The 12,645-nt window shown below is 46.0% G+C and overlaps 1 protein-coding gene across 3 annotated transcripts in view; it reads right to left on the bottom strand.

Annotated features, from left to right (window-relative positions):
• Positions 1–1,529: 1,529 nt before the first annotated feature.
• The window catches only part of ZHX2 (zinc fingers and homeoboxes 2), a 76,701-nt gene continuing 65,585 nt past the window's right edge, over positions 1,530–12,645 (bottom strand). For all 3 annotated transcript variants that reach the window (XM_086741216.1, XM_086741217.1, XM_086741218.1), the window contains 2 exons: positions 8,226–10,907; positions 1,530–2,797 (listed from right to left, as the gene is read on the bottom strand). In XM_086741216.1, coding sequence (XP_086597342.1) covers positions 8,230–10,728 — 2,499 coding nt within the window. In that variant the 5' untranslated portion in view covers positions 10,729–10,907 and the 3' untranslated portion in view covers positions 1,530–2,797; positions 8,226–8,229. The remainder of the gene's footprint in view (positions 2,798–8,225; positions 10,908–12,645) is intronic.

Raw genomic sequence — 12,645 nt, 5'->3', positions numbered from 1 at the left:
AGGCTCCTGCACCGAGGACGCAAGGCTGTGCAGGAGGAAACTCGGTGTCAGCAGCCTATTTTCATCCATGTGCAACGAAACCCCATGGCCAAGGCCGTCCCTAACGGCTGCTGCGTCCAAACAATGTCCCGATTGTGCCTCGCCTCTCGGACTCTCCTAGAAACACAGCCACTGTGTCTGTATTAATTAAAAACAAAGCCTGCTTGCAATACCCAGTTTGTGAACCCGTTCCGGCAGCCACACTGACGCAATCTTTGTGTGGACCTAGGTTCCTTTACGCTAAAAAAAAGGGGCCACTGGCTCGTCTTTCCCTGATGAAACCTGCCATCCGCAGCTTTGGTATCATATCACAACCTGCCTGCACAAACCTACCCGGTGCTGCTGTTCCGTCGACGCCAGCAAAGGCTGTGCCAGTCTTTTGCAAACCTGTTTGTTTGCTGTGGGAGAGCTTGGGCTTTAATATCTGTGCGATGACAGACTCCAGGGCCACTGCTATTGTTTTAAATCGCTGAGCTCTTAAAGAGCCCCAGTCCTGGCCCCTAATCCCACCGCGTCTGGGGCCATACAAATACAGAAAGCCCAGGTGGGTCTTGTTCTTCCTAAACCTCCTGCTGAGCTCTCTGGGAGCGCTGCTGGTTAGGCAAAGTAGGTCAGTGCTCCAGACACACAGATGTACATGCACATCAGACCGGAGAGATGCAAACTAGAATATTAAGCTGCCAAGCGGCTGTTAAAAACTGTGCACAAGGGCAATTAAAATATTAGCATCCTTTCATGTAAGCAAAGCAGACAGAAGTGGCAATTAGTCTCAGTTACAACGTTGGAGTCCTGGAGGAGCATCCTTGGAGGCATTTTCTTTTTGGGCACCTGATGTTTGCATCCATCGATTTGACAACACACATGGGGTTACGGACATGACTGCATGGGCCTCTGCCTCCACGCATGCAGGAGTACGATGCACAGCTCACCATCCGGCTGCCTTTGCCCGTGGAGGAGCTGAGGTCGCTTCCCCACCTCTTGCCGTTGGCTCGTGACATGCAACTGCAGCAAGCGCAAGTGCTGCCCCGTCCAGTCACTCCTCTTCAGCAATGAACCAGACAACTTTATTGTAAGGGAAGTTGCTGAGCACTCACCGCCGCCCACTGCAAACCTCCCTCAGCCCTTAAACGTTGTTCTGATGATTAATAAAAATAATTCCATATGGGTGAGTCACAGGGACTGTCTCATTCATTCATTCATTCAGGTTGTGATTGCCACCAAAATAAAGGTGCCCCCATATCCCTGTTCCCAGACACCATCCAACTCCCTTGCATGGGAACAGCCATCTAATACCAGGAAAATAACGTCAGTAGTTCACTAAGTTCATTTTAATCCGGTTAGTGTTCGCCAAGCTGATTACTGCAAAACCAGTTAAAACTCTAATCGTGGCTCTAAAGACACTGAGCTCTTATGCACCAAGCAGAGGCAGTGGGGCTGAGTTTGAGTTTTAAATAGGGAAGACAAAAAAAAAAAAAGAAACTAGAAAAAGGTTATCAAAATGTTTAGCCTTTGTTTTATTGAGTTACAACAAATGAGCAACAAGTTAGAAAAGTTGGATTTATTCAAACTCCCTAGCATCGCATTTGTGCAGCGTACTGAAAAGTAAGTTTTCTGAACCCAGCTGGTCAGAGCAACACACTGGACGGCTCTCGCACCCGCTCACCTACGCACCCACGCTCCCGCTCTCCCTCCTCCTCATCACACATGCACTGACAGACACTCCCACACAAATACAAATTAACAGTATTTGCAAAAAGTGCACTCGGAAATCTAGGACTGATCTAAAAATTCAGTGGCAAGAGTTAATCAGAGATTTCTGTTGTGCGCTACAACATCTAAAGCTGGAGGGCAAACTGTTGGTTACGGTGTCCATCATTGTACCAACCGAAGAAACACAAGTTCAGATTATGAAGCATCTTGATTTTCTTGCTCCAACCCTTCTGGGGGTTGTACTGCATTTTTAAACAAAAAGTGCTAAAAAAACACCAAAAAAAAAAAAAAAAGCATTCTAGCCAAATCTTCAGAGACCCACAGCTGAGGCTGGCTTTTGAAAAGTGAAGTACAAGAGCTGGAGAAGACTCACTTTGTAGGAGCACAGAAAAGCAAAGATTTAAATACTTTAACCAGTAGCAAGTGGCCATGAAACAAAACAAAAAAGTCAACACAATGAGAAAAAAAACAAACCCCAACCACTCCAGAACAACCCTCCCCAACCCCATAATGCATTTAAGTGGGCTGAAACGTAAACCGGGGTGGAGATCTGGGCTCAGATGTTGATCCGCACCAACAAGACTCCAAAAGATTGCAAATATGTCTTAAAACGCTTCAGAAAAATCTCCTCTCCCTCCCCCACAAAAGACACTTCCCTCCCCAAAACCAACCCCCAGATTTTGCAATGGTGCAAGAATAACCTGCACCTATTAAAAAGTTAACAAAATTTCCATGTCATATAAATCTGTTCCAGTAGAGGAAGAGGCTGGGCAGGAAAGTGGGTAGGAGAGAAGCTAAGGAGAAACCTATGTACAAGGACCCTTTTCTCTTTTTCTTTCCTTTTCTAACGCAGTAGTAGGACTTTGGCACTATAAACGATCCCATGATGATGCTCCAGGAGGGTATTTCTCGCTGTGACTCTGCAAGCGTGGTCTGAGACTTGGAGACGCAACACGCTACCTCACTCCAGGCAGGAAAATAGAGTTTTCTTCTATTTTCAGACAGCATTTCCCCTTCAACATCAGGACAGTGCAGCTGAGAAGTACCCCTGCAAAAACCATAAAAGCAGCACATTATTTTTGAAGGCACTCTGAACAAGTATTTGAGCTGTCAGCCAACACGGCATCCAGTTTACACGCCTGCACAGGCAGTAACACCGTATTTTGCGTTAACCGTACCCTAAAACCTGTCCCTATCACAGCCTGATGCTGCAACAGGGTGCCAGATTTTTGTGGTATACAACACCCAGCTAAGAACAGATTTCTAACAGGGCCACACGGCCCAGCCTCGACTCTGCTGTTATACACCTCAGGCAGATCCTCACAGTCTCAAAGACGACGTGCACATGCATTGGGGGCTGCCACTTTGTGACCGCAGGACAGACAGTGCTAAAGGCAAGAAGACTTCAGGTGTTTCTTCCCTAGTAAATTCCCTCTCCTTAAATACTTTTTTTTTTTTTGCATGATTTTAGAAAACAATCACACAAACTACAAGACAATGGAAAAAATCAGATGTGACTGTGCTGTACAGAGCAGCTCCCTGGCTTTGCTATGACTCCTGCGCCTATGTAAAGGCTGCACGAGGACCAGAAGTTAAAAAAATAACCCCCCAAAAACCAACCTTCAAATACTCACCCACCTACGCGTACCCTGAGTTCCCAGTAGAGAGCAAGGGTTCTATGACAGGGATTACGTTTAGCATGTTTTTCCTCATTGAGGTGTAAATGTGCACAAAGTGCAAGCACCCACTCACGCTGGAGCTGCACACAGCAGCACGAGGCGGCTTTCCTGCACCATCCTCCTCACCCATCCTGCAGCAGCGCTTACCGAAACCTGAGCTAACCCATTATTTCAGGGGTGTCACTACCAGGTCTGTTATCTCCCACAAAAGCAGTGAGCTCTGTCTGGCATCCACATCTCAGAAAGCAACACGGCCGAGCCTCACAGAAGGGCACGGGTTTGCACCCACACCAAAGGCAAAAATCCTCCTCGTCCTTGCAATCTTTCCTCAAACAACCCGCTTCTCAGCATGCTGGCCTCAGGACTCGACAAAAGCCCGAAGTCTTTCTCTCTTTTGTCCTCCTTCATTTTCCCTGTAAGTCTTAACACAAACCAAGAGTGCCTGTTCACCAGTGCCTGCATGGAAGCATTGTCACAGACACAGTGACACAAAAGCTGGGAGCTTTATACCCCACACTGATGGGACCCATGGAAAAACACTGGTTGCTGGCTCCGTTTTCCTTCAAGAGAAGCTTTCACTCTTCATCTTTGTGAAGCCTAGCTCTGTTACATAATTTTTGCGTAAAACTTTGGTGTTAAATTAACAAGGCATTATCTTAGGTGACATTCAGGGTATGAGTCAAAAGCGAAGACAGTGTAAGACTTGACGGAAACCTTGTTTCCGCCTCTTATCACACAGAAGTCTGATTTTTCCTAACATCGTAGCCCTCAGTACCTTAGAGGGGTCATGTCTCTGTCCTGGCCGCACCCAAGAGGTGGATTGAAGAGCTGACTTTGTGTGAGAGGCAAGACTTTTCCTCTTGCCTCTCACACAGCTGCAGTCATAATGTGAAAGTTCTACTGCTGAACCCTCCATCAGGCAGAAATGCACTCCTTTGCATTCACGGTGTGGTTTCTTCTCAGCTTGATGTACACAGCTTAAGGTGAACGTTTTTCGACGGTTGATTTCCATATTCCTGTTGTCGGCTGAGTTCATGTGCAGCTTCTATCAAATCTGAACTCTTCAAGATCCTCTCAATCGCTCTCTGCTCTGCTGTGTAGCTTTAGGAGTTTCTGAAACTGTTAGGGAGTATTTGCGTTGCAGCCTAGACAGACCTGATTCCTTAGAAAACAGGTTTTTCAAAACTGATTAATGTTTGGCATTTTCTACTTCAGGTAGTGGGAATTTAACCATCACTTGGCCTCAGAGAGAGCAGGATTCACTCAAGGCTCTGACATACCTTCCTGGACTAAGAAAAGTCAATCACTAAGTCCATTATCTGAAGCTTTTGACAAAACTGGATTAATTCCACAGAGCAGGTCACGTTTCCTGAACAGTGAGACTGGGAGATCTGTTCCCATACAGTACAGTGGCCTTCAAGGTGTTGAGCAGCTGCTGTAGGATGCACTGAAGCCATCACTGAAAATGGTCCAGCTGCTGCATGACAAAGCCTCACATCCCCCTCATAACAAGGCTCAACTGCTGTGTCCAGAGAGTGCTTTACCTCCACTTACATCCATAGAAACAGTCCTGCCTTCCAACAGCACAGGGCAAAATTAGGTCTGCTGTCCCCATTTGCACAAGTCTTAAAAACAGAGACTGGTCCTAAATTAAACATAGCAAATTGCAGCTCAGACATGAGAGCGGGACCAGAGCGTGCCAGAATGGTTGGCAGCTACTGCTGCTTTCTTCACAGCGCTGTCTCCCCATGGGGTTTTCCCAAGATCAGTGTTTCCTCAGCCCAGAGCTTTTGTTTTTTTTTTTTTTTCTCAGAAGCATACTCACCCCCCCCCCATCTCCCTGCCCAGCTTCTCTGCCATAAACTTTATTTTTTAGAGCTGTCTCATGACCTCAACTTTAAGCCCAAACTCTGCAAGGTGTAGGTGCAAAACTCTATGGTAAACGGTGAGAGCGAGGTAGGTGGATGCGCCAGAAGATGTGCATCCTGACTCTTGATGGCTGCGACCGCTGCTCTGCGAGATGTGCCAAAGGAAAACCACGTCTGGGAGTTGCACACAGGTGGTCCAGATCCTCTCACTGTCGCCAGCCCCTTTTGCACTGCTGCAAGAGCTGAGATCACTCAGTTGCTGGCGGCCCAACACATTCCTCAGGGTCTGAAACTGGTAAAAGTTAACAGCACGGGGGTTCACTCCCTTTCTGTCCAAGTTCACATTTTTCTTGTGGTCTAGGGTTTTACCCATAAAGCTGGCTCTAGTGCCTGCTGCTGTTGTTGAGCTCCATAGGCACCATCCTGAAGTCAGTGTGGGACTGGTTCTGGTCACCGTAAAACATTTCAGGGAGTGAGGCGAAAGCATGGAGGACTCGCCCATTCCCCTCAAACCCGCGAGGCATGTTTGAGGCCCAAGCTCTAAAGCAATGAAGGACTTCAGAGAGGGAAGCAAAACCCAATGCAGCAATTAAGATTTTTCCAATACGTTAGGAGGAGCAGGTCCCATCAGTGTGGGGTATAAAGCTCCCAGCTTTCATATCACTGTGCCTGTGACAATGCCTCTCATGCAGGCACTGGAGAAGAGGCACTCATGTTTTTGTGCCGAGACTTAGAAGGAAAACAAAGGAAGACAGAAGAGAGAAATACTGTGGGCTTTTGTCAAGTTCCCAGGCCAGCATGCTGTGAAACATGCAAGGAGCAGAGGACACAATGGTCCTCTGATCTTATGCAGTCTTCACAGTGGAAGCCCTGCTCCAGTGCATCTCCTCTCAGTAGGTGTATTTTACAAGCAGCCATCAGAAAGCTCCTCATCAAAAGGATAATTCAGCAAAAGTTTAACTGAGATCAAAGTTCTTATTAAAATTCCTCTCTGATAACACTCTAGCACCTCCACAACCCTGGAGTGTTACGGTCAGCACCTGGGGCAGGGCATGAAGGCAGGAGGTTCACACCAGCGTATCCCGCACTGCTTGCAAGCACAAAAATGCAGGCATCATACACAAGCTGCTGGAAGAGGGTTGCTGCAGAGCTTGATTTCATAGCATAAGAGGTTTGTAAGAAACAAACGCTCTCTCTTCTGCCCTCTCCCTCATTGCTTCTCCTAGGCCCTGGTCTGCTCCCTGTCCTCAGGTACATCAGTACAAGCCTTTATAGCTGGAAGGGGGAAATGATCTGCAATAACAACCCTAAAAAAAAAAATAATCCCACAATGCATTTATTCATCATTCATTTGATTTTAAAAGGCAGATCAGATCCCAGGTCTCTTTATGTATGTGGCTGCTCAGCAGTGGCACCCCAGCATGCCTCTGGCTGATGTTCCTGTGTCCTTCCTCCTTTAATCTCTGCCTTTGCCACACAGATAACACAACCTGCTGCTCACATCCCTAATTACCAACTTCCACAAGCACAATGCAGGACAGTGCCTGGTATTGCGATCTGGTGCTTTACGATACTTTGCGATACAGATGCTCCAATGACATTTCTCAAAATCAGCTGACATAATTCATAGTTCAAAATAAAACCACTGCAAGGTTTCCTTTTTCAACTCAGACAATATGTCCAGGAGACTTCTGGACAAGTACTGCACAAGGAGAAAGTGGAAGGCTCCAGGCTAGCTAGGAACAGTAAAAGTCTTCTGTGCAAGTGTGGAGGCACTTCTAGGTTAGGGATTTTTTTTCGTTTTTTTTTTTTTTTTCTTTTTTAAAGAAATGCTGAAGTATATTATATGTATTAGGCACCAGAAAACTACTAACTCTTCCTAAAATATGTGTCCTCTCACTGTGGTTGTTAATGCAAGGTGCTGTGCTTTCTGTAGGGTAAGCTCCAGCTTAAGCAGACTGCAGCTTGAGAGAGACAGGCTCAGTTATACCAAGCACAAAATGTTACAGGCTCCAGTGAACTCAATTCAACATGCAAGTAAAGAAATGCTGACAGTGCTTGCTCCAGATTTATACCTGTGTAACTGTGATCAGAAACGGGCTTCAAGTCTCCAAATCACATGTCCTTTCACATTGTGAAAGACTGTATAAAAACCCCCTTAAAAAAAAGGCCCTGCAACTTGCTTTTAAATTCAGAATCCTGTGAAGAAGAGCTGCTAAAACACCCACACAGCTTAGTCTGGGGCATTTCCTAAGCCTCTAGTGTGAGCAAGCAGAACAAAGCCAGGTTGGAGACAGTTCTCACCTGCAAGAAGAAGAGACTACATTTGCATGAGCCACTTCAGTTCCCACAGCACTTTTTTTTTGTTTGTTTCCTGTTGCATAAAGAAGCATCTCTGTGCTGGGCCCTTCCCCCAGCGACCTTTTTTTTTGTGAGCGGGGCAGGATGCTGCAAAGGAAGGACCCGAGGTGCAAAAACAGGCACAGCCTCTATTCACGGGAGATCAGCGATCTGTGAGCAAGCGACTAGTGTTACCCGCTATTGTGCGGCTCAGCTGCTATGTTTTACATCAAGCACTGCAGAGGTTACACAGCCTGTTTAAAGGCAGAAAGTTCAAGGTTTAATCACTTATTGCCACAAAAAGAAAAAAATACTAATAAAAAAAAAACAACAAAAAAACCCCCTCCATTATCCAGGACTTGACCCACAAGGAGACGAGAAACAAGGCAAACAGTACTACTCCCTCCACCAACGCACAACTGCTTTAATTTACAACCAGGATGGATCTCCCTTGTGTTCAGGCATCCAGCAGGCACAAGGATCCGGCAGGGATGGGCTTCAGGGATTTATTCTGAAGAAGGGCTACTAGATGCTGGAAGCACACCCAGACAGAGGCAGGCTCAGAGAAACAGGGCACCATCTGCATTACCTGTCTATACGTGGGAATTGTCTCCAGATATACTTTCAGAGTCAAAGTCTGCCAGCTCCGCCTGGCCTTCGGGTGCTGTTTGGCTCCAGCTGTCTGTACAGTCCGATGCAGCATCGTCCTCACCCACCGTCACCTCCACCCAGTTGACCTCTGCCGGCTCCTCGTTCTCCCTGCTGCCGTGGCCATCGTGGCTGTTGCACTCCAACCTGTCCGGACCCTCTGCTTGATTCCCCAGCAAAGAGTCTTTCAGTGGTTCACAGTCTCTTTTTGCTCTCACCACCAGCTTCCCCCCATTCTCTTCGTTCGGTTTTTTATGATCCTGGTAATGTTGCCGAGACACCTCATTACCATTCTTTGGACTCTCATTGTGTTTTGATCCCTTTTTCTGGCTTTGCTCATTATGACCATCAACAACGTACTGCTGCTGGTACTGGTCAATCCATTTAAGTGACCCCGTTCTTAGTGAAGACCGGTTTTCCTTGAACCAGCGAACTATTTCAGTTCTCGTGAGCCCAGTCTGAGATGCTAACTGGTCATACTCCTGAGGAGATGGCCACTGGGTCCTTGCAAATGTGCTTTTCAGTAGATGAATCTGCTCCTGGGTTTTCGTAAACGTAGCGGAGGACCCAGATAAAGCACCAGGGAGCTGGGAGCTACTCAGCAGTTCTGCCTGGCTTATTGCACCGTTCAGAGTTCCTTGTTCTTTGCTTTTTCTGTATGATCCCATTGAGTCCAAGACAGCTTGCTCCATGCTGTCCCTTATCTTTCTCCGCTCAGAGAACCATGAATCTATTTCCCTCCTACTCAGCTTAGTCTCTACTCGAAGTCTGTCCAGTTCTCCTTGGGTAGGAAAAGAACATCTGAGGAAACTCTCCTCAAGGGCCCTAAGCTGCTCTTGGGTTTTCTCTTTGAATCTCTGAGGAGTGAAGTCTATGTATGGGTGGAATGAACGGCTGTGTCGACCAGCTGAAGGTGCTGTTTGATCTTTCCCTAAAGCATCGCCAGGGACGTTCACAATGCCCCTTTGACTTCTGTACCTATGGTCACTGAACCACTTCTTGATTTCACTCCTAGAGAGACCCGTTGCCTCTATCAGCCGGTACACTTCTGCATCATCAGGAAACTGGCTTGCCATGAAACTGGTCTTCAGCTCTGCGATTTGCTCCTTCGTCTTTTTTCGCTCACTGGCTGGCGTCAGTGGTACAGCAGTCAACTTGGCAGGAATCTCAGGCACCTGAACTACATGAGGACGCTTGGCCTCTGGGGCACTTGACATGGTCTGTATTGTCCTCTTTTGCCCCTGGTTTGGGGCAACAGCAAGTGTAATTGGTGAACAGGAAACAGTTGAACCATTTGACACAGGAGTCAAAACCAGACCAGTCTGGCCCAGTATCTGACAGGGCAAAGCTGTCTGGATGATGGGCTGGGGCATTTTTGCAGTTGTCAAAGGAGCTGGCAGGACAGTGATGGTTTGGGGAACTGCCTGGATAGTACCGTTGAACATCTTCTTTCGTGCCTCCTCCACTTCTTCAGGAGACCAACTTATACCATGCTTCAAACGTTGCGTAGCAAACCAGATTCGGATTTGTTCTTCTGGATGTTTTGATGCTGCTGTCAACCATGACAACTCTGCTTGCGTCGGGTAAGGAAATTTATTAAAGGAGTTGATCATGGTTGCATTAGTGTCCAGTGCAGAGTTGTATTTGGTACTATTCAGAGGTACCGGGACCTTGGGGACAAGGTTAATATTTGGTGGCAGCTGTACAGAGGGCATAACATGGGCTAACACATCATGGAGAAGGTCTCCATTTATACAAGCAATAGCTTCAGTGGCTTCAGTTATGATGCGAGGGAGAGTGCCATCCACGTGGTTTTCCGTAACTGGCTCTTCTGGCTTTTTGGGACCCTTCTTGGTTTCCCCTTTAGGTTTTCCCAGTTTTGTCATCGGCATTTTACTCGCACTAATTCCCCCGTGAAGTGAATCATCACACTCCGCATTTTCTAGCCCACCACTTGTGACAGTGACATCGTTAGCAGTGGTCTCAATAGACTGCTCTAAAACAGTCTGATTATTGCGTTTAATTAATTTCAGTTTAAAGTTAGTCTCCCCTGGGTGGTGTTTTGTGTTGTGGTCGGATAAAGAATCATATTTTTTGGTTGTGAAGTTGCATTCAGCACAGACATACAGGGGGTTGAGAATGACATTTGGATGCTGAGTGTCAACATGCTCTGTAAATTCATTTAAGTTCTGTGTTGAGTAAGGGCAATATTTACACTCATAACCACCCTGGGGCTTCTTAGACTGATTTTCAGCTGGGGGCTTTGCCTCAACCACTTCACACTCTTTGACTGAGCTTTCTGAAGGCCAATTTTTTTGAGAGTCCTGCTGCGGTGCGCCAGCTCCCTTCTCTTTAGGCGCCTCTAAGCCCTTGGTGCCTTCCTGTGCCGTGACTTCAGAAGTTCGCACCATACAGGGAGTTGTTGACTTTCTTTTGCTAGCCATGGCAGCCACTTGCAGTGGGCTCTCGTCCCAAATGGTGACTTTTTTTGACAGGGTGAGCAATCAACTCAATAGATACTGCAAACGGCTCCAACGTTCCTTGATCTGTTTTGTTTAATGCAGAATGTTCACCTGAGCTATGACCATCAGCTCTGCCAGTAGATCTGCCAGCTGCATGACACCTGTGAAACAAAGCACATGTTGTTAGGCACTGATCTATAAAAAACAGATGTAGCAGAAAGCCACATCTCAAAATATGTGCATTTACAAGGTCATTTTGGACAATGCTGAACTCTTAAGTTGATCACAGCTGGGGTGATCTCCCCACAAAGAATAAAAGCAGTCAGTAATTTGCAACGAAGTGTGCCACAAGAAGAAAACTGCTTTGAAACAAGTAAGATTAACAGACAGGGGATTTTAATCTCCACTAGACTCAATGTGTTTAGCTGGAAAAGAAAGAAGATACTGCTATAAATACTGCATCTTTTTATAGAAGCTGCAGTTTCTATTAATTATTATTTTGAAGTCTGCAGATTTGAAATTGAGTGAGACTTATATTAAACTTAATTACTTCCCACTGTCACTTACCTTGTAAATATGTCTGCTAAGTGATTGTGGTTACTAATGATGGGTGATTTCTAAATAAAGCTATAGGGCCTGCCTTGGTTGTAAAAGTAAAGGCAGAGAGAAGAGTTAATGCAAATCAACACTTTCAAAGGTCTGTGTCTTGAGGAGAGGTGCATTCAAAGAAACTGCAGCAGATCTGTGGAGGCCTATCAAGTCTTTTCCAGAACAAAAGTTTCCTTAAACCACCACTTTTCACTCAATATTGCCAGAGGTAGCTAGCAAAGGTCACAGACGCCCTTAGATACCTTTTAAATAGAGTCCCTTCCTATGACTCTGCTGATATTCTCATCAAGCCCTTATTTGTGCACTTCACTCCCTACAGGATAAAAAAAAAAAAGGCAGTCATTTTTAAGCATGATTCATATGTTGAAGTGGTTTTGGAAGTTCCCAAATGCAAGAATCCTGTAAACATTTTTAAAAGGATCTGGAGTCAACATCAGTCAGCACAGCCCACAAAGAAAAAGTACACCAGATGTTTTAGGATCTACCCACACTCGTCAGGAGTAGGTGGAGGGAAGGAAGGAAATTTAATTATCAGAACATTTTCATTAATTGAAAATAAACAAGTAAATAAATAAAAGGTCACCCTCCTATTTGACAAGATGCTTTTTCTAATCAATCCCTGACTCCAATTTGCTACTCTTCCTGATCAGATGGGCTCTGGATTCATACTACTCCCAGTCCTGATGGGAAACTCATCTTTTAGAAGGAAGGAGTCCCTGAGATGGGGTGAGAGAGGCAGTGGGGTTTACAAACTGGAGAAGGCAGGAAAGTGGGGATTTGCAGAGTGGGTAAGACCTGCACTGATTTTTGTGTAAGTGTATTAAATGAAGAATCTCAACTAGCGATCTAATGAAAGATGTCCCTACCCGTGGCAGGGAGGTAGAGTAGATGATCTTCAAAGGTTCCTTCCAGCCCAAACCATTCTGTGATTTTATGATTTCATGTCTAACCAAATACAGATTTTTCTCATTGTGAAGCCTCTAAACATTGAGCTGCATCCAGTACCCAGCAGACATGACGACCAAATGAGACAAAATCCCACTGCAGTTACCTCTGGACACATCCAACATCAGCAGACAGTTTATAACCACCTCAGTGCTGTCCCTGAACCTGTTTTTCTCGCTGGTGCATCGGCACAAGAGCCAGAGGCAGTTGCCGTAAAAGCAGCCACTAACTTCTCAGTTCTGTTTGCAGCCCATTAATACTTTTCATGTCTCTAGAGCATATTTCTGCTACTCCGCTCATCACAGATCATACCACGCCTGTATGTATGGAAACCTGAAATGATAA

This window comes from Chlamydotis macqueenii, chromosome 2, assembly GCF_036417535.1.
Source record: "Chlamydotis macqueenii isolate bChlMac1 chromosome 2, bChlMac1.mat, whole genome shotgun sequence".
Lineage (NCBI taxonomy): Eukaryota > Metazoa > Chordata > Aves > Otidiformes > Otididae > Chlamydotis > Chlamydotis macqueenii.
This window is presented reverse-complemented; position numbering and strand designations above follow the sequence as displayed.